Genomic DNA, 21,017 nt, shown 5'->3' with positions numbered 1-21,017 from the left:
CTAAGTGTCTTTGTTTCCAGAGTCAGCGATTTCTATGCGTTCTAATCGTATTTCCGTATCAAAGCATCTTTGGTGGTGTACCCATAAGTGTAGGTATAACGCGCTTGCGTTTGTTTTTTTTTGTTTTTTGCTATATGATTGGCTGGACAGACAATGCGATGACGTTTGGGATTGTGGTTGGGTCTGTTTAGCGGAAATGGCCTTGTTGTACAAGTGCGGACCAGTTTTGCTAAGAAAACGCACGCAACTATAATGCAGTCGTTGATTGTTTCGATTTATTGGTGATTTTGACATTTGATATTATAGAATTGTTTTTAGACGTTTTCTTCGCAACGGTTGTGACGCCATCAAACACCGGTCCGTAAAAAGTGTCTGACAGTAATCCGGTCCGTGGCGCTAAAAATGTTGGGGATCACTGGTGTGAAATCTTCATTTTCTATTCAAATTGTGTCTGCAAAATATCTCGTGTATTTCCTCGCATAGCTTTTGTAGCGAAACTTATTGAAGAAGCCAAATTTCCCATGGGCCCTGGAGGCGGCGGCAGCAGCAGCAAGTTTCTGCGTCGCAGCCCCGCGCATGCGTGCAATCTTAAACTTCATTTGTCCAACACCATTTTGAAGCACCGAGCGGGAGGACGTGCTGTTTTGCTGTTGGAAGTTGACGGTTTGGGACTTCAAACGAGCACAAATGAACAGCAATAAATATCTGTCGGTTTTATTTCGTGACGACGATGGAAATCATTCAATGTAGAGATTAAATTAAACGCATCATGTGCCGCTAGTGTAACCGCTTGCTGGTTTACGCCGTCGAGTTTCGTAGTTGAATCTCTCTCGCTTTCTCCCTCTCTCATTCACTCACACACAGCGTTACAGTAAATTAAAGGTCAAATTATTATCTTCGATAGTTTGGTTTATACTTTCCTAAATGGACGCTACGACTTGTTTGAAGTCTCTGCTGCTCGCCACGCAGCAGTATGAAGAAGGGAGGAATCCTCAAAGTGCAGCTCAGCTTCTTAAGCAAGTGGAGGTGACTCACTTTAAAACCGCTTGTGCCATTTTCTAGGTTATGATAACTATAATTCAACAGTTACCATTATGACTTGAACGAAGAAGTATTTTGTTCAAAATGGTAGCCTTGTTTTTTAACATTCCATTCTACGACAGTGCAGTGCCAATTTGAATACAGTTAATTTTCAACCTTATCTATTTCTCTACAAGTTGTAATTTTCTTTTGACTCGCATGAACGTCATATGCATGTCACCTAGCCATAATGTTGTACTCAAAATTTACATTTGATGAAAAGAGAGCAGAGATCTTTTTATTTCACAGTTTTTAATGTTTGCAGGAGATTTCCTCCCTCAAATGTGAGCAGCTGCTGTCTTCAGGTCAGCTGCTACCCACCGAGTGTGTTCGCAGGCTGGTGGAGCTCACTGGTAACGCAAACACAAGTCCCACTGTTGCCGGAGCCAACTTGTCCCTGCTGACGCAGCTTGGTACGGTCCACTTTTTCTTTAATCTAGTTTAGATAAAATTTTGGTGGAATAAATCCATTCCAATACACCAACTCATTGCAGCTTGTGACGATGGCAGCAGGAAGATCTTACACTGTAACTTCAACCTCACCAGCATCCTGGCTCTGCTTGTTCATCGCCACAGCGCCACCCCCGGAGACCCTCTGGTACTGCAGGTTGGTCATTTCAGTCGATTATATTACAATTTTACCACGGGGTATACGTACGTTGCAGACCCACCCACAATGGGTAAAAATCTGTGATACAGTCGGCCTTGTCATATCGTGGTTCATGTTTCTTGGGTTCACTGTATATTTTTAATGATTAATTTATTTTTCATCAGTTATCAGAATTGTTTTTCAGGCCAAATACTAGAATTGGTCCTAAAAAAAGTTATTGTCATTTGGGCTCTGCTTTGTAGTTCCATTTACTAACTTTCATGTCATTGGGCCAGTATCCACCTTTTAAAGCCGCACAAATTTAAAGTCACAGGTACTAACTAACTAATTGGATGATGGAAACACACAAATTTAAAGCCACAGATACTAATTGGACGATGGAAACATGCACCAGCGTATTTTGACTTGGTCCTATACACGATCTAAATCAGGGGTGTCAAACTCTTTTTTTTCACTTCACAGCTGCTTCCGGGGGGCCATTATGACTGTCAACCCAAATAAATGTATGAGCACTTCATATCATATATAGTCAAAGCTACAAAACAAACTGACAAATAACTCATTTTCAAATCAGATGAGTAAAAAGTGGTCAAATATTTAAAAAAAAAGATATTATTTAAAGTGAAGACAATTTGCAATTCTAGTGATGACACACGAATTTGATGCACAATTTGTCTTCGCGGGCCACATAAAATGATGTGGCGGGCCGTATCTGGGTCCCCCGGGCCTTGAGTTTGACGCCTGTGATCTAAATAATCAAATAAATAAATGGCTGCTGTGTCGCAGATTTCCAACTGTTGCTGGCATACTGTAATACTGCTATGTCTGTGCAAAGAGTTTACAGTTGCTCCAGAAGATAACCTACAGCACTCGCATCTTCCCGTCCTCGAACCACGTCAACGAGCTCATCGTCTTCCTCGTGTCCAACATGTAAGACGGACATACAAGTGTACAGATGCAGCTCACAAAATGTAAATACACTATGAAAGCTAATTTCATTTCAGTTGTTCAATTCAAAAGGTTTTAAAAAAACATAAAACAAAGTGTAATACTTTTCCGAAGACTAATTTCTGTATTGAAATTCAGTAGTAAAAGTAATACAGAGGGTCCTCGGTTTATGACGTTGATCTGTTCCTACGCGGCGACGTAAACTGAATTTCGGTGTAAGTCAGAGCAGCAATAATATGGCTTTAAACTACAAGTAAAAAAAAAAACAAAAAAACCCACTTTGTTCGTCTCTGATCTATCTGTATATTAAGTTTAAATTTTTCTTATTGAGGTGTACCATACTCCGTGTGTGCGTAGCGCATGTTTCACTGCCAAGCCCTCACACACAATTGAATTCTTTTCTGGCAGCCAGTCCCCGAGCGATGACATCATCATGCCCTGCCTCGGCCTGTTGGCCAACCTTTGTCGAGATAACCCCGCCGTGCAGACTCACATCAAGTCTCTGGTCGGTAGTGATGGTGCTTTGCCTTTTCTAGCTGTAGCGACCTCATCATGGAAAAAAGTGAAATGGAACGGAACTTTTCTTCATCCAAACACAGGACAACGTGAAGCCGTTTTATCGGACGCTGATCACCTTTCTGGCCCACAACAGTCTGACCGTGGTGGTTTTCACGTTGTCCATCCTGGCCAGCCTGACTCTTAACGAAAAAGTCGGAGAGAAGGTGGGTGGGTGCGGGAACGGTTGCCATGGTGGTAGACTTTTCAGGTCGTAGACCTTTGGTAATTCTTGGTGTGTTTGTGCCTCTCATTTTCTGTGCACGTTGTTTGTGTCCAAACTTTCTATATGTGTTTGTGTTTTCATCAATGTTTTTTGTTTGTGTGTTTGCTGCACGTGTGTGTGTTTCCACCATAGCTCTTCGATGCCAAAAACATCCACCAGACCTTCCAGCTGGTCTTTAACATCATTGTCAACGGTGACGGCACACTGACCCGAAAATACTCTGTTGATCTTCTGGTTGATCTGCTGCAGAACCCCAAAATTGCAGATTATCTCACTCGGTACAAGACACACACATACACACAAAGGCACAAACCCCACTAAAGCGGTTTTGTCGCGGTCCGCAGGTACCAGCACTTGCCAGCGTGTGTGTCTCAAGTTTTAGGACTGTTGCATTTAAAAGATGCCGACTCAGCAGCCAAAGTGAGCTATGTGTATGCGCCTTCATGCGTGACAGTTCCTCCACAGTTCCTCTGGAGCTTGACTGTTGTGCGTCCGCAGGTCCTGGAGCTACTCCTCGCCATGTGCAGCGTGTCGGGTCTGCGCCCACTGCTATACCAGGTGCTGTTCAAAGCGGTGGGACCCAAACTCAGGGCAACAAGTCGCAGGCAGGCGGCGGTGACTGCGGAACACAAGGCTGAACCTGGGGTGGCGCTAGTGCAGTGGATCAGCTCGCCCGTGGGTGGCGCTGAGACCTGCTCACTGAAGGCGCTGCAGCTGCTCACGGAGCTGATGGAGGTTTGAATTCCCGTATTGGCCCTAATATAAGACGATGTTTTTTGCATTGAAATAAGACTGAAAAAGTGAAAGTCGTCGCATATTCGGGGTCTGGACATTATACCAATTCACAACGCTAGATGACGCCAGATATCTTTAAAGCGAATGCTGAACTTAACTCCCCAGGCCAAAGCGAACCCCTGTCATGAAGAAGAAAATAAAAAATAGCGGTAAGAAAGAAAAGAGAAGAAAATAAGAGAAGAGATAACAGAAAATGTGAGGACAGTGACACTGAGCACAGCGAGGCAGAGGATGTTTGTGAGGAGTAATGTTCTAACATGACAGATCTCAGCTACTCTCATGTTTAGACCAGTTTGCATTATTTTATTGCCATGTTTTTCCTTATTCAGATTTGTTTCAAGAGTACAGTTAGTTAGACTTCACTTTGATGGTTAATGCAGTTATTGCAATTTAGTTGTTTTATCACAGTAGACTGGTTTATTTACATTTCAAAAACCAGAAGCCATTAATTTACAAATGTGATTGCACTTTAGTTTACATACTTACATGGTCAGATATCAAGGTGTGATAGACAGTTTTTGCATGATTTGAATGAGGCAAAATAACATGCTTTTCTCTCGAATATATTGTTATAATCATTTGTTTAAGATGTACAGTAATTATTTTCTGTATAAAAATTAAATTTGGTGTTCAAAAAGTCTTTTTTCAAACTTGAGTCCTAAAAAGAGGGTGTCGTCTTATAATCAGGGTCGTCTTATATTCGGGCCAATACGGTATGCCATCAAGTGTCATTTTACTTATGTTTGAGAAAAAAAAATTGTGAGATTTCATTATGCATGTAACTGTCTTTGCCCAGGAGGCATTGGGCGCTGCCAGCATGCCAGACGGCACTGAGAGTTTTGTGGGGATGCTACTTCCTGTCCTGTTGGACTTTGTCAAGGCCCTGGACCCACCCACCAAAAGAGATGCCCACCTGAGACAACACTGCAAACGTGTCACTCATGTCAACAGCCTGCTGCTCGATATCCACGCCATTCACTCATATTGTCTGGTAGTGTTAAACCCAGCAGAGATGTCCAAAGGCACAGCATTGTTGAGTTTAGTTGCGGTTAGGCCCTAACACTGACCCTTGAGGAAGTCATCTTTGTCCATGTATTATTTGCTTTGTCTAAAAGCCTTAACCGGTCCACTCATGTGCGGTAAGGACACCACACGGGCACTGGTGTCAAACCAGGTGAGCGCACACCAGTGCCTCTTGCAGGTAGAGACGCTGCTCGCCTGTTGTCATGGCAACAGCCCCATGGCATGCCTGCCCCTGGGCGCTGACAACAATCTCAGGTCAGCCAACCATGTCCAGGTGTCTTCACTGTAAGATATACTATGATGATGATGAGTGTCTGTGTGTGTCTAGTCAGGTGTGTGCTGAGGCTCTGCTCAGCACTTTGGTGCTGATGAGCAAATTGCGGCAGCAGGTCAAGGACATGGAGACCGGCTTCTACCGTACGCTGCAGGTGACTTCCTTTCTTTTTCTCTGTCTCTCTCTCTGCTTCTGCAACATCATCACCTTCAACCCCCATCGCATGTTCAGGACCAGAGGATAGCTACGCCCCTTGCTTTGGCCCTGACCTCGCATCACAGAGCGCACGTACATACCGGCCTCGCTCTGCTCTTGGACGCCACGCCGCTCCCGGACTTCCCGTTGCTGGTGTGAGTCTCCAGCTGTTCAAGAGGACTTCAGTTATCTAGTGATGAAAACCTGCATTGACCAGCAAGCATCCATCCATCCATCCGTCCATCCATCCATCCATCCATCCATCCATCCATCCATCCATCCATCCATCCATCCATCCATCCATCCATCCATCCATCCATCCATCTTCTTCCGCTTATCCGGGGTCGGGTCGCGGCGGCAGCAACTTCAGGAGGGACTCCCAGACTTCCCTCTTCCCAGCCACTTCATCCAGCCCCAAGGCGTTCCCAGGCCAGCTGAGCGACATAGTCTCTCCAGCGCGTCCTGGGTCGTCCCCGGGGTCTCCTACCGGTGGGACATGCCCGGAACACCTCCCCAGGGGGCATCCGGATGAGATGCCCGAGCCACCTCATCTGGCTCCTCTCAACGTGGAGGAGTAGCGACTCTACTCCGAGTCTCTCCCGGATGACCGAGCTTCTCACCCTATCTCTAAGGGAGAGCCCAGACATCCTGCGGAGAAAACTCATTTCGGCCGCTTGTATCCGGGATCTCGTTCTTTCGGTCACGATCCATAGCTCGTGACAATAGGTGAGGGTAGGAGCGTAAATCGACCGGTAAATTGAGAGATTTGCCTTTTGGCTCAGCTCTCTCTTTACCACAACGGACCGGTACAGAGTCCGCATTACTGCCGACGCTGCACCGATCCGCCTGTCGATCTCACACTCCATCCTCCCCTCACTCGTGAACAAGACTCCAAGATACTTAAACTCCTCCACTTGGGGCAGGATCTCATCCCCGATCCGGAGAGGGCATTCCACCCTTTTCCGATCGAGGACCATGGACTCGGATTTGGAGATGCTGACCCTCATCCCGACCGCTTCACACTCGGCTGCGAACCGCTCCAGTGAGAGCTGGAGATCACAGCCTGAAGAAGCCAACAGCACCGCGTCGTCTGCAAAAAGCAGAGGTCCCCAAACCGGACCCCCTCAACGCCTCGGCTGCGCCTAGAAATTCTGTCCATAAAAGTTATGAACAGAATCGGTGACAAAGGGCAGCCTTGGCGGAGTCCAACCCTCACTGGGAACGAATCCGACTGACTGCCGGAAATGCAGACCAAACTCTGTCATCGGTGATACAGGGACCGAACCGCCCTTATCAGTCGGCTCGGCACCCCGTACTCCCGACGCACCCTCCACAGAACCTCCCGAGGGACACGATCAAACGCCTTCTCCAAGTCCGCGAAACACATGTGGACTGGTTGGGCGAACTCCCATGCACCCTCGAGGATCCTGCTTAGGGTGTAGAGCTGGTCCACTGTTCTACGGCCAGGACAAAAGCCACACTGCTCCTCCTGAATCCGAGGTTCGATCTCCCGACAGACCCTCCTCTCCAGCACCCCTGAATAGACCTTACCAGGGAGGCTGAGGAGTGTGATTCCCCTGTAATTGGAACACAACACCACCCCAGTCTGCCAATCCAGAGGTACTGTCCCCGATGTCCACGCAATGTTGTAGAGGCGTGTAAGCCATGACAGCCCCACAACATCCAGAGCCCTTAAGAACTCCGGGCGGATCTCATCCACCCCCGGGGCCTTGCCACCGAGGAGTTTTTTAACTACCTCAGTGACTTCAACCCCAGAGATTGGAGAGCCCGCCTCAGAGTCCCCAGGCCCTGCTTCCACAATGGAAGGCGTGTAGGTGGAATTCAGGAGGCCTTCGAAGTATTCTCCCCACCGACTCACGACGTCCCGAGACGAGGTCAGCAGCACGCCATCCCCACTGTAAACAGTGTTGATGTTGCACTGCTTCCCCCTCCTGTGACGCCGGATGGTGGACCAGAATTTCCTTGAAGCTGTCCGGAAGTCATTCTCCATGGCCTCGCCAAACTCTTCCCACGCCCGGGTTTTTGCCTCAACCACCGCCGAAGCCGCGTTCCGCTTAGCCATCCGGTACCTGTCAGCTGCCTCCAGAGTCCCGCAGGCCAGAACGGCCCGATAGGACTCCTTCTTCAACTTAACGGCATCCCTTACCGCCGGTGTCCACCAGCGGGTTCGGGGATTGCCGCCACGACAGGCACCAACAACCTTACGGCCACAGCTCCGGTCGGCCGCCTCAACAATGGAGGCGCGCGCGGAACATGGTCCACTCGGACTCAATGTCCCCCACGTGGGAGAAGCTCTGCCGGAGGTGGGAGTTGAAGCTCTTCCTGACAGGGGATTCCGCCAGACGTTCCCAGCAGACCCTCACAGAGCGTTTGGGTCTGCCAGGTCGGACCGGCATCTTCCCCCACGATCGGAGCCAACCCACCACCAGGTGGTGATCAGTTGACAGCTCTGCCCCTCTCCTCACCTGAGTGTCCAAAACATGCGGCCGCAAATCTGATGACACGACTACAAAGTCGATCATCGAACTGCGGCCTAGGGTGTCCCGGTGCCAAGTGCACACATGGACACCCTTATGTTTGAACATGGTGTTCATCATTGAAAATCCGTGTCGAGCACAGAAGTCCAATAATAGAACACCGCTCGGGTTCAGATCAGGGGGGGCCCGTTCCTCCCAATCACGCCCTTCCAGGTCTCACTGTCATTGCCCACGTGAGCATTGAAGTCACCCAGCACTTCCTCCAGGGACTCCAAGAAGGGTGGGTACTCTGAGCTGCCGTTTGGTGCATAGACACAAACAACAGTCAGAACCCGTCCCCCCACCCGAAGGCGGAGGGAGGCTACCCTCTCGTTCACCGGGGTGAACCCCAATGTGCAGTCACCCAGCCGGGGGGGAATAAGTATACCCACACCTGCTCAACGCCTCTCACAGTGGGCAACTCCAGAGTGGAAAAGAGTCCAGCCCCTCTCGAGAGGGCTTGTACTGGAACCCAAACTGAGGCTAGTCCGACTATATCTAGTCGGAACTTTTCTGCCTCGCACACCAGCTCGGGCTCCTTTCCAGCCAGAGAGGTGACATTCCATGTCCCAAGAGCCAGCTTCTGCAGCCGGGGATCAGACCGCCAAGGTCCCTGCCTTTGGCCGCCGCCCAGCTCACACTGCACCTGACCCCTTTGGCCCCTCCCACAGGTGGTGAGCCCATGGGAAGGGGGACCCACGTTTCCTTTTCGGGCTATGCCCGGCCGGGCCCCATGGGCGAAGGCCCGGCCACCAGACGCTCGCCTTCGAGCACCGCCTCCAGGCCTGGCTCCAGAGGGGAAAACGAAGTCCATTTATTTTAGTCATCATAAGGGGCTTCTGTGAGCCGTGCTTTGTCTGGCCCCTCACCTAGGACCCGTTTGCCATGGGTGACCCTACCAGGGGCATGAAGCCCCAGACAACATGGCTCCTAGGATCATAGGGCCACGCAAACCCCTCCACCACGATAAGGTGACGACTCATGGAGGGGCAGCAAAGCGTAATCCAACAATTTTACTTTGACCACAAGTTTCCTTAGAACTGTTTACGATGGTGGAAAAAATTCGACATGACTTTTGTCTTCAGCCTCGGGGACAGCATGGCCGCCAATAATGCTTACCGGCAAAGGGAGGCCGAACTGACCGTCAAGCGTATTCCTATTCAGGACGTCCCGCCTCCTCGGACAAACAGCAGCAGTCTGGACATGTCCGGGGCATCCAACAACATCCACAGCTTGGTGGAGAAGCTCCGCGGCGGTTTGGAGGTCTTTAATGCATTTCCTGTAGGCTTCCTGTTGGTTTTTGATAGCATGGCGGTGAAGCTGAATAGTTCCCCCTTCTGGTTTGTAGCTGCAGGAGCCGACGAAAGACGCCCATGTGTCTGACATCATCGACATCTATGAGCGGAAGCTCGCCGCCCTCGCTGTAAGTAATGAAAGACTCCCGACGTTGGTGTGAATTTTGTTACCATGACAACTAGGATGGGACTGTGTGTTTAGTCTCGAGTCCAAAAGAAGCACATGCAGGATTGCAATGATTGACTTGGATGCTTGATTTGGCATTTGATGTTCATTAAATCCTAATCTGGCCTTCAGTCTGAGGAGAGTCGCCTTAAGGACCTGCTGGAAGCAAAAGCCGTGGCTCTGTCCCAGTCCGACCGCCTCATTAATCAGTACCACTTCCAGCTAGCTCAGGCCGAGGCCGAGGTGAGCACTTTTGTCTTGTGGCACCTCCACCTGGAGAAAGAAGCCATTGTAAATGGCGATGAAGTCTAATTTAGCATCTGTGATGTAAAGGCTCGCAAGTTGGCCAGCCTGCTGAAGGAAGCGGAGCGGCGGCGTGAGGCCCTTCAGAGCGAACTGGCCGTGCAGCTGGAGGAGGCACGACGCTCCAAGGCCGACACGGAGGAGCTGCTGCAGCACAACGTCAGACTGCAGCTGGACTCGGAGGAGCACCAGGCCCTCAAAGCCGCCTACAACTCCTTGCTCCAAAGGTCATTCCCATATAATGGACTATATAAAAGTTCCTCGAATGTCGGACTGAATACGTAATTCGCTTATTTTGAATAACCTTTACCTTCGTCACTGCCTTGGTAGAGGTAACGACTGAATGATACGCTTGTTGTCAGGTTCAATGAGAGTGGGTATCAGTTGAAGGAGCTTCAGGCGGCTCACGCCAACCTCAACAAACGCAACGACACGCTCCGGAAGAGCCACCAAGCTCTGCAGCTGCAGCATGACAAGTAGGAGACCTGTCCAAATTTTTGCATGGCAATATGACACATTTTCAACTGTAGTCAGTCTCTTGTGTTAGCATTTTGGTTCATACTGTTTGCTAGCAATTCAGTTGACTTTATAGAAGGGATTCCGATGCTACCATTTGTGTCGGAGTGGTAGCATGCCGAATACTCTCTGGGCTCGCACATTCTTGTCAGGGTTGTGTTGCTGTTGAAGGAGAAGGAAGAGGAGATCAAGTCGCTGCATTCAGACATGCAGTTGAAGGACAAAGATATAGCAGGTCAGAGATGCGGTTACGCTAGCACATTTGCCGTAGCATCAGAATTCCGCATCATTGAAGTTGTGTTTTGGCGGCAGAGTTGCAAGAAGAGTTGCGGACGGCGGCAGACAAAGAACGAGGGAAAGAGCAAGAGAGGCTGGAGCTGGAGGACACGCTCGACACTTTGAAGAAAGAGCTGACCAAGACGGAGCAGGCCAGGAGGGACGCGTGCATCAAGGTAAGCGTGACGTTTGCCTTCCCGCCAAGCTTCCCGGTCCCATGCTGGTGCCCCGTGCGCAGGCGTCGTCTCTGGAGCTGCAGAAGAGTCAGCTGGAGGTCAAGCTCAAACAGTGTGAAGACGAGCTCAACAAGCATTCGGCCATGATCGCCATGATCCACAGCCTGAGCAGCGGCAAGAAGAACGACGTCAACCTCTCACTGTGACACTCGCCAATAACCGTGAACAAAAAACTAAATTCAGCAATGATAACCACAACCAAAAGTGCAACAAAAGCTGAATAAAATATGTTTCTTGTTTTTAAATAACTTTGTTTTAATTATATAGCAAATAAATATGTCCATCATGACTGCTGTATTTGTTGTGGAAAATCATTCCAGGTATGTATCAGTTTATCAATACTTGCTTATTGAGTTGCCAAAAGGAATGCATCATTCTTATCATGAGTATTTGAGTTAAGATAAGCTCAGAATTTTACCGGTCAGCTTTTGAGTTGGCATTTTGGGCATAACTGCAAAACCTTTTGACCACGCTTACTCCTCCTTCAAATAAGTTTTCAAATGAGTTCGAAGTGTGACTTTTGGTGAGTATTGATGCAACTGTTGTGTTTTCCGGGACAGAGTGACCAAGTGCTGGCTGCTGCTTTCTATTTTCTGCCGCGTCTGTTTCTGCAGCTGCTGATTGTCAATCAAAGGCACTTTGGCAGAAGGTCAGAAAGAAGAGAGACGGACAAGGTCTTTCCGACAAAACTCCAACTCAACATGAAGCTCTTTGCTGTGTTCCTGCTCTCGTTGCTCTGGCCTGGTTAGTTTTCTTTTGTCTTCTTTTAGAATGCTCTATCATCGTCAAACTCAGTAGGGACTTCCTGGTTACGCTGTAGCAGCTAGTATGTGTGTTAAGTTTTTTGTTTTTGTTTTTTAGTGCTCTCTAAGTATCGCATTGATGCAAATAATGGTCAAATTATGTCTCATTGAGTGAAGTCTGCATTTTGAATCCTGGGCTATCAAACTGATGAATCCAGATTTTATTCAAATTAAGTCACAGTGTAAAGATGAGTTCAATGTTCAGATGTGGCACTTTAAGACAGTTCAACAAATTTATGTTGAGGTGTTTGTCGTTTATTTGGCAAATATCTGCAGCTTGGTGGAGGTTTGTGTGTCGGGCATTTGAGGTTAGCGAGTAGGAAGCAGCTGTCGTGTGGAATTGGATCGCTTGAATGTGCTGGAGGCTCTTTGTGTACACCAGTGCTTCTCAAACTGGGAGTCCACAAAAAAAAAAAAATTGAAATGCATGCTCCGTACTTAGGGATTTGGGTGCCATTGAGATGTCTAAGTTGTGTTACTCAAATTTGTTATTTTTCTACGCGTCACTATATATTGACGCTAACCTTGACGTGCGTGTGCGTGCCTAGCGTGCTGGTGCCGGAATGAGGAAGAGCGCCTGATCAACTACCTGTTAAAGGAGCGCAACTACAACAAGGAACTGCGTCCCGTGGAGAGACAACATGACGTGGTTGATGTCTACCTCGCACTCACGCTCTCAAACCTCATCTCTTTGGTAGGAAAAAGCAATTTGATGACAAGTTGGATTTTTTTTTTTTACTGTGTGTCGGCTCTCCTGCTAGAAAGAAGTGGACGAGACCCTGCTCACTAACGTCTGGATCGGCCACGTGAGTTCTTCTAGTAGAAGCACAGTTGCGCTGCTGCCCCGCGCACTCGCAAAACTTGCCGTCTTTTTGTGCGCGTTCACACCAGTCGTGGAAGGACTACCGGCTGTCGTGGAACACCAGCGAGTTTGACGGCATCAGTATGCTGCGCCTGCCGACCAACTTGGTGTGGCTGCCTGAGATCGTGCTGGAAAACAAGTGAGCATAAGCACTCATTTGATTGATCGTTCCAGCCTCCGCTACCCACAAAGTAGGAGATGAGTTTGGAATCATTCACACACTCCCGACATTTAGATGCACTATAGGAAAAAATACCTCTCTACAGTAATTCTGAAGGAGTCTGTCCCCTTTTCCTCCTCACCTAGTAACGACGCCCAGTTTCAGGTGGCCTACTATTGCAACGTGCTGGTTACCAACGAAGGGGAGTGCAGCTGGTTACCACCCGCCATCTTCCGCTCATCCTGCTCTATCAACGTCAACTATTTCCCCTTCGACTGGCAGAATTGCACCCTCAAGTTCACGTGAGATTCCTCATTGATTTTTTTTGTAAACCCAGCTTCATCCCTTGTGTGCAAACTGACCACCCCTACAATAAGTGAAAATATGTAGATATTTAAAAATGTTGCACCATCTAGTGGCTGACAGTGGAATTACACTCAAAATACTGCAAGAACAACTAAGTTGATGGACGGTCTTTGTTGACCTGCTGTGTGCATCTCCCACATCTTTGCAGCTCTCTGACGTACAATGCCAAAGAGATCAGAATGCTCCTGAGCACTGACGGCGACGATCAAAACAACACGTGGACGGTCGAGTGGATCATCATTGACCCGGCCAGCTGGACGGGTGAGCGCCTCGCACTCCGCACGTGGTGGATCTGATTTTCTGTCGACGTGACGGATGGGCGCCTCGGGTCTCTCTCCTCTGATTGGCCGTCAGAGAACGGCGAGTGGGAGGTGATCCATCGCCCGGCCAAGAGGAACACATACAAACACATTCCCATGGAGAGCAACAAGCACCAAGACATCACCTTCTACCTCATCATCAAACGCAAGCCGCTCTTCTACATCGTCAACATCATCATCCCCTGCGTGCTCATCTCCTTTCTGGCCTCGCTCGTCTATTACCTGCCCGCAGACAGTCAGTTTGCAATTCCGCGCTCTTCACTGACATGTTCTTGGCCCCTTAAAATGTTGACTTGTTTGCATGTGCATGCACGCTAGGTGGCGAGAAGATGACTTTGTCCATCTCCGTGCTACTCGCTCAGTCTGTCTTCCTGCTGCTGATCTCTCAAAGGCTTCCGGAGACTTCCATCTCTGTTCCGCTTATTGTCAAGTGAGACACACACTCATTGCATATGTGGTTTTTTTTTTGTTCAGTTTTTTTTTTTTAATGTATTTAATTGTTGATGTCTCAAGGTACCTGATGTTCATCATGGTACTGGTGACAGTGGTGGTCTTGAACTGCGTGGTGGTCCTCAACCTGCACTTCAGGAGCCCAAGCACGCACATCATGTCCGAGTGGACTAAGAGGGTGACGCACACACGCACATACACGCGCACACACACTTGTGTTTGCATGACAGTCTAATGCACAGGTGTCAAGGCCCGGGGGCCAGATACGGCCCGGCACATCATTTTAGGTGGCCCGCCAAGACAAATTGTGCATCAAATTTGCGGGTCATTACTAGAATTGCAAATTGTCTTCACTTTTAATATCTTTTTTTTTTTAATATTTGACCACTTTTTACTCGTCTGATTTGAAAGAGTTGTTTGTTTTGTAGCTTTTATTGTATATAATATGAGGTGCTCATACATTTATTTGCGTTGACAGTCATATTGGCCCTCCGAAAGAAGCTATGACTACAATGCGGCCTGCGAAAACAATGAGTTTAACACCCCTGGTCTAATACAGTAGTGTCCCCCTAGAGGCCAAGGCGGGAATCCCACTCGGCGCAGTACAGTGAAATCATTTGTGCTTTGTATTCTGTTTAATTAGGTTATCCCTTTTTTTCTCTTTAAATCACAAAATGAAGTGCCACTTTCCCTTCCTAAAAATACAAACCCACAGCTGCAACGTCTATTGTAGTCCAATCAACGCATTTGTCACAGTTGTTCCTGGAACGTCTTCCCCGTCTCCTGCTCATGTCCCGGCCAGCCGAGTCGGAGCCGAACTGGGACGGCGGCATGCAGCGGCGCTCCAGCTCAGCGGGCTACATCGCGTCGGCAGAGGAGTACTACAGCGTAAAATCCCGCAGTGACTTAATGTTTGAGAAGCAGTCGGTGAGACACGGACTCATGACTCGGCCCACCCATGCCACAGGTATGCTAACGTATATGTTTGCCAATCACAAAAACAAGCCAGCAAATGCCAACTTAGCCGGTCAACAGTTGACTTTATTTATTTTTTTATTTTAACCTAGTCCTAATTTCTATAATTCATTTTTATCCCTCAGTGAAAAAGGTACAGGAGGATGGTGGAGCCACCGAGCAGCTGTACGGGGAAATCAAGCCGGCGGTGGACGGCGCAAACTACATCATCAAACACATGCGCAATAAGAATGACTACAATGAGGTGAGTGTGTCATCGTCATGTGTGGAAACACCATTTATCAAACTTTGCCTTCTCAGGCTGACACAGATTCCCATTTAAATGAATGCCAAACAAAAACCACTCCGCGTCCAGAACAAAATTTCTATTTTGTGGTTGTAAATGAACAAAGGCATTTGATGTGTTTTCGTTATTTCAGGAGAAGGACAACTGGAGCGGCATCGCTCGCACTGTGGACCGGCTCTGTCTGTTCCTCATTACCCCAGTCATGACCTTGGGCACCATCATCATCTTCCTTATGGGCCTCTACAACCACCCACCACCGCTGCCCTTCGATGGGGACACTCACAACTACAGGGAGGACAACGTGCGGCTGCTGTGAAGTGTGCATGCACACACACGTACACGTACACACATATTCAACAAATATTCAGCTTTCTTTGACTTGCGTGGAGTTTTCCCCTTTTGTTTGAGGTGAAAAAAAATAAAAGATATTTAAAAGAAATAATTTAAAAAATATTTTTTCTCACTGATCTAAAATGCTAAAGCTGGTCAATATTTCCAAGGACATGACTTTAGTCTCGCTGCCTCTCACAAATCAGTCTTGGTAGTATGGCAGCACTTTGTTATCCATGAATGTAAACATAAGAACTTAGACAATAGCAAAGTAAACATACAAAGGAGATTAAGAACAAATGGCACTGAACGCATTTAGAAATGATCTGATCGCTCAAGACTAGAGGAATGTTTATGAAAAAGAGGATGTTGATGCAGCCTATAATTTATTTCTAAATATTTTTTTGACTCTATATCATAAAAACTGTCCAATCCAGCAACCAAAGAAAACTTCAAAACAACCAGATAAACCGTGGTTCACTAGGGGTCTGTTGAATGCCTGCAAAAAAAAAGAATGAATTATATAAAGACTTAATTAAACATAGAACTGAGGAGAAAGAAACTAAATATAAAAGATATAAAAATAAACTAACAGAAATTCTTAGAAAATGTAAGAAAGATTATTATAGTAAAGTGTTGGAAACAAATAAAAATAATATAAAGAGCACATGGAATATTTTAAACTCAATTATAAGAAGAAAAAAAAGTGCCGGATTCGCAAATGAATTCTTGGAAAATGGTAAGATAATTAATAATAGTGATGAAGTGGTGGCAGGATTCAACAAATTCTTTGTGAATGTAGGGCCTAAACTGGCAGATGAGATAATCCCTCCACAAAGGGGAGGTGTATCAACATTTTTTAGGGAAGGAAACCCGGCTACCATCTTTCTGAGAAATACAGATAAAACTGAAATAATTGATATAGTTAAACAATTTAAGAACAAAACATCAAGGGACTGTGAGGATATTGCTCTATACCTAATTAAATATGTAATAGTAGCTATAGCAGATCTCATAGCACATATCTGCAACCTGAAACTGGGCTCCTTTCCCACTAAAATGAAAATAGCCAAAGTCGTTCCCATCTATAAGGCCGGTGAGGAGAATTTTTATACCAACTACAGGCCAGTCTCATTGCTTCCCCAATTTTCCAAAATCTTGGAGAAGGCATTTGCTGTTAGATTGGACAGTTTTATTGATAAGTGTGAGATATTAACTGATAGTCAATATGGTTTTAGGCCAAAGCGATCTGCATCTTTAGCTTTAATTGACCTTGTGGAAGAACTGTCAACAAGCATTGACGACAAGAAGTTTGCTGTAAGAGTTTTTATTGACCTTGAAAAGGCCTTTGATACAATTAATCATGACATTCTGCTTCAAAAATTGGAAAGGTATGGGATTAGGGGAATAGGGTTCAGTTGGATAAAAAGCTACTTAGAACATAGGCAACAGTTTGTGCAGATGGGAGAGAAAAAGTCAATGCTTTTAAATATAACCTGCAGTGTTCCACAAGGATCAATATTGGGACCAAAACTATTCATATTATATATTGATATAATTAACACCTCTAAGATTTTAAAATTTGTCATATTTGCTGATGACACAAATATTTTTTGTGAAGGAGAGAACCTACAACAACTGTTGAAGACTGTTTCTGATGAGCTTGCCAAGCTGTGGTTTGACTCAAATAAATTATCTCTTAACATAAAGAAAACCGATTTTATGATCTTTGGGAAATCCCAGAAGACATAACTATTGAAGTATTGTGTGATAACACCAGATTAGATAGAGTTTATGAAAACTCCTTTCTGGGAGTAATAATTGACCACAGTCTCAGCTGGAAACCGCAAGTCAAACACATCTTTTCAAAATTGACCGTGGGTATACTTTGTAAAGTCAGACGCTTACTGAACCAAAAAACAATGTACACTTTATACTGCTCGCTGCTGCTTCCTTACATGTCCTATGGTGTTGAGGTATGGGGCGATACCTACAAAACACCCTAAAGACGGTATGCACAATGCAGAAAAAGGCAATTAGAATTATCAACAATGTTGGCGATTGTGAACATACAAATAATTTATTTATTAAATTACAAACATTAAAATTTATGGATTTGGTAGATTTCAAGACCGCACAAATTATGTATAAAGCTAAAAAAAATTACTCACTGACAATATACAAAAATGGTTTATAGAAAGAGAAAGTGTTTACAGTCTAAGAAGGGGAGGGAATCTTTTACAACCTAAGGTGCGCACCACCCTCAAAAGCATGTGCACATCTGCCAATGGGGTAAAGCTATGGAATAGGTTACCTGTAACGATCAAAGAAAGTAAACACATTGCCCAATTCAAAGAACACTTTAAAAATTTTACACTACAAAATTATAGTAATAGTAGTAGTATAGTATAGTAAAATCTTCTGCCTGTCTGTTTTCAGCTATATAGTCCATATCTTATTTAATTTTCTTTCCAGAATATTCTTGTATAAACTGCGTTTCATTTCTAAAATTATCTTCCTCCGATAAATCAGGTTTCTGTACTTCGAAAAAAACTAATTAGCAACCATGTTGAGAATTATGCTGTCTAAAAGGGGTAGGAAAAAACAAGCAATACCTTCTTCCTTCTCCTTTTTTGAACATGTTGATTTATGTGCCTTATTGGCATAGCATGATATTGTGTGAAAATGTGAGGAAATGATTTTGTGTTTGGTCGATCTTGTGTTCAAAAATAAATTTCACTTCTCTTTGATTTTCGGGGCGTGTGGCCAACTTGCGATTGGCATTTAAGATCAAAAAACAAAAAGTCGATTTTTATGTATTTTATTGTCTTGTTTCAATAAGTAGCAACATACTATTTTTTTTTACTGTGTACCAGTGTCTTTTATAGGAAGTCATATTTTTATGTAGCCTAAGCTCCATTTTTTTACATGAATGCTAAAATAGGATGTTCTTCCCTCATCATATTGTTTAAATATTATCTCCCATTTGCAAAATTAGCAACTTTTTAATTCATGTAGCGTTGTTGTTGGATATGGAACGTAGTCCTTGGAAAATTGTAGCCCTTCCGCTCATAAACTTAGCATACCTCTGTCTAAGGACACTAGACAGGAAGTCAAGGTTTAGCCTTTCAATGACTCTTTTGTCCGTGTTATCCTCTTTCTTGGCTTGGCTCTTGGAGTCGTCGTCTTCTGGTGTCTTCTGCGATTTGCGCAACATCCTCACTAAACAAAAGACCACAGCGCAGTCAGGATCCAATTAGCTGTCCCTCCCACATCATCGTTAGCTTAGCTTGGCTCACTCACTTTTCCGGATCAAGAATCCAATTGAGACAAACACGATCAGTAAGACACCGATCAAGATGATTATACCGATCAGCGCTGGAAGTTTTGAGTCTAGCTCTAGGGGGTAGAACCGTGTTGGTATTGTTATTTGAGCTGTCACTAATATTCCATATGACAGAAACCCTGCAATGGGTCACAGGCGATGTAATCACCTGGTATGACAATGACATCCGTCTGCGTGACGTAGGTGACTTGGGACGTCCGAACCTCACAGGTGTAAGTGCCCTGGTGGTCAGGAACTACATTGGGTAGCTTGAGGTGCCGCCAAGCAGAGCGTCCATCCATCACGTGGATCTTCCAGTCCTCCGAGAGCGTCAGGTGGCGCTGCGTGCCACTCACCTTCATCGATAGGATGTGCTCCGAATGACGAAACCTCCAGATCAGGTCGAAGGTTTGGACCTGTGTGGGAAAACTACACGGAATCTTCACCTCATAGCCAGACCGTGTTTGGATCGCATCTGCAAAGGAGATTTGAATGAGATTCTCCAAAACCTTCAAATGAGGAGGTCTGGATAAGGTCGTCTGTACCCTCTGTCCTGAACCGAGCTTTTTTGCTGTTCCTCTCCCCGGTGACCTCACATGTGAACTCCACGTGGATGCTTTCGGCCACCTTCAGTTGCATGCAGCTCTCCACGTTATAGAGACTCGACTGCGTCTGCTCTACCTTTGTTTTCTTCTCAAAAGGCCAGTTGTCCAGGGGGGGGTCTGTGGACCAGTTCAGCGTGGGGGGCGGGTAGACGCCGTCAACTCGGCAGAACACAGCCTTGTCTCTCAACTCCATGCGGACATCCTGGATTGGAGCTGACACCCAGACGACAAATATGTCAACACAACAGGTGCTCGAAGAGATGGACGGGATCAGTCAGGAACTTATCAGGACAAATTTGAATGAGGACATTTGGACAAGGGTTAGAGAAGGATTGAAGAAGAGGATTTGAGGAGTGGTTTCGGATGGTAGGTCTCGTCTTAAGTAGGTTAAATTCAATCATTGGGAACTTTGAATGAGAGGGGTTTGAGAGTTTGGAAGATTCTTATGTAAGAACCTTTGCATTAAGAGGACCCAAGTCAAAGAGAATGGATTTATAAGGGCCACTGGACTTTCATGCATTCATTGTTTTCATGTCTTAACAAAGAAAAGTCATCGTAGTAGGCATCAAGTGGCACGTAATTCCGTCAGCTGTAAACAGAGCAATGGAAGAAAATGTAAGTCTCTTCCAAGGTTGAAAGCAGGGGCAGCAAGTACAAAGAGAAAAAGCAGTAGCCCCAAAATTGAACCCTGCGGCACCCCATAATACAGCAAAATCTATCAAGACTCAGAACTAGCAAGACTTGAATGCAGTTTTTGTTCGCTAACATCTGCAATGTACACACGAGTATTTCTAGGCTCACCTTCCACATGGAGGTTGATGTAGAACTCTTGACTGTCTTGAAGGGTTCCCACATAGCACTTGTAAATCCCTTCATCTTCGACCAACACGTCCTTGAGCAGCAGCGATGCATTCCCCACTGATATGTTTTCCTTAAACAACGACGTTCTTTCCCTGAAATGCATTCCTTGGTTTGCCATCTGATCGGTGTCGTAGTAGAAAGAATGAACCTGAACCTCAATGCCCCCGGGGGGGTTGTGGCTCCAGTGGATGACCACGTCATCTCCAACATTGAAGCTAACCCCTAAAATGCAGCTCACATTCCAACGACACAAAACATCACTGACGTCTGCAAAACATCGCCGCAGAGAAGTTTGATTGAAGCCATTTGAATTAAATTGACAGTAAATGCGTTTTTGGAGACAACAGTTATGAAGGTCCTGCTTACCTGCCCAGATCAGCTGCCATAGGAGGTGCCCGATCACCAAACCCACCACAAACCTCGTCTTCATCGTGACTGTGACTTGCTCATTGGCTATGCTGACTTGCAATGAATGCATGTTGACTGACAGCATTCCTCTTTGTTTTTGTTTTTGGTTTTGCTTTTGACATGTACACACACACACCCACACAGTTATTTTCTTTTACTTGTTTCCTTCTTGTCAACTTTAATCTGATCATATACATTTAAATCTACAAATTCCAATGGAAGTATTTATGT

At 46.0% G+C, this 21,017-nt stretch overlaps 3 protein-coding genes across 3 annotated transcripts; 2 read left to right on the top strand and 1 right to left on the bottom strand.

The window, feature by feature from the left end:
- Window positions 1–278: 278 nt before the first annotated feature.
- cip2a (cellular inhibitor of PP2A) lies at window positions 279–11,330 on the top strand. The gene is made up of 21 exons (XM_088364231.1): window positions 279–1,026; window positions 1,346–1,493; window positions 1,575–1,687; window positions 2,526–2,620; window positions 3,047–3,143; window positions 3,238–3,360; window positions 3,552–3,697; window positions 3,764–3,839; window positions 3,918–4,154; window positions 5,011–5,176; window positions 5,345–5,492; window positions 5,566–5,665; window positions 5,743–5,861; window positions 9,329–9,506; window positions 9,592–9,666; window positions 9,837–9,947; window positions 10,038–10,234; window positions 10,370–10,483; window positions 10,676–10,758; window positions 10,836–10,975; window positions 11,038–11,330. Exons 1-21 carry the CDS (start codon window positions 925–927, stop codon window positions 11,179–11,181), a joined length of 2,712 nt encoding a protein of 903 aa, XP_088220357.1. The 5' UTR covers window positions 279–924; the 3' UTR covers window positions 11,182–11,330.
- Window positions 11,331–11,445: 115 nt separating this feature from the next.
- chrnd (cholinergic receptor, nicotinic, delta (muscle)) lies at window positions 11,446–18,337 on the top strand. The gene is made up of 12 exons (XM_088364233.1): window positions 11,446–11,779; window positions 12,387–12,532; window positions 12,600–12,644; window positions 12,730–12,839; window positions 13,007–13,162; window positions 13,375–13,487; window positions 13,581–13,781; window positions 13,865–13,976; window positions 14,060–14,174; window positions 14,753–14,963; window positions 15,097–15,215; window positions 15,391–18,337. Exons 1-12 carry the CDS (start codon window positions 11,569–11,571, stop codon window positions 15,571–15,573), a joined length of 1,722 nt encoding a protein of 573 aa, XP_088220359.1. The 5' UTR covers window positions 11,446–11,568; the 3' UTR covers window positions 15,574–18,337.
- On the bottom strand, window positions 16,899–20,888 carry LOC148381074 (uncharacterized). The gene is made up of 6 exons (XM_088364234.1): window positions 20,745–20,888; window positions 20,319–20,645; window positions 19,458–19,730; window positions 19,082–19,387; window positions 18,891–18,986; window positions 16,899–18,809 (listed from the first exon to the last, which is right to left on the bottom strand). Exons 1-6 carry the CDS (start codon window positions 20,869–20,871, stop codon window positions 18,598–18,600), a joined length of 1,341 nt encoding a protein of 446 aa, XP_088220360.1. The 5' UTR covers window positions 20,872–20,888; the 3' UTR covers window positions 16,899–18,597.
- Window positions 20,889–21,017: the final 129 nt, after the last annotated feature.

The sequence above is a fragment of the Syngnathus floridae genome, chromosome 20, assembly GCF_059516105.1.
Source record: "Syngnathus floridae isolate MCC-2025c chromosome 20, RoL_Sflo_1.0, whole genome shotgun sequence".
NCBI lineage: Eukaryota > Metazoa > Chordata > Actinopteri > Syngnathiformes > Syngnathidae > Syngnathus > Syngnathus floridae.
This window is presented reverse-complemented; position numbering and strand designations above follow the sequence as displayed.

Coding starts and splice junctions, on each gene's coding strand:
- cip2a (XM_088364231.1), top strand. CDS start 925: ATGGACGCTACGACTTGTTTGAAGTCTCTGCTGCTCGCCACGCAGCAG. Junction 1,494..1,574: donor GTCCCTGCTGACGCAGCTTG/GTACGGTCCACT, acceptor AACTCATTGCAG/CTTGTGACGATGGCAGCAGG. Junction 9,507..9,591: donor AGCTCCGCGGCGGTTTGGAG/GTCTTTAATGCA, acceptor TCTGGTTTGTAG/CTGCAGGAGCCGACGAAAGA.
- LOC148381074 (XM_088364234.1), bottom strand. CDS start 20,871: ATGCTGTCAGTCAACATGCATTCATTGCAAGTCAGCATAGCCAATGAG. Junction 18,987..19,081: donor GGATGTCATTGTCATACCAG/GTGATTACATCG, acceptor TCTACCCCCTAG/AGCTAGACTCAAAACTTCCA. Junction 18,810..18,890: donor TGGATTCTTGATCCGGAAAA/GTGAGTGAGCCA, acceptor TCTTTTGTTTAG/TGAGGATGTTGCGCAAATCG.
- chrnd (XM_088364233.1), top strand. CDS start 11,569: ATGCAACTGTTGTGTTTTCCGGGACAGAGTGACCAAGTGCTGGCTGCT. Junction 13,488..13,580: donor TGACCCGGCCAGCTGGACGG/GTGAGCGCCTCG, acceptor ATTGGCCGTCAG/AGAACGGCGAGTGGGAGGTG. Junction 14,175..14,752: donor TGTCCGAGTGGACTAAGAGG/GTGACGCACACA, acceptor CATTTGTCACAG/TTGTTCCTGGAACGTCTTCC.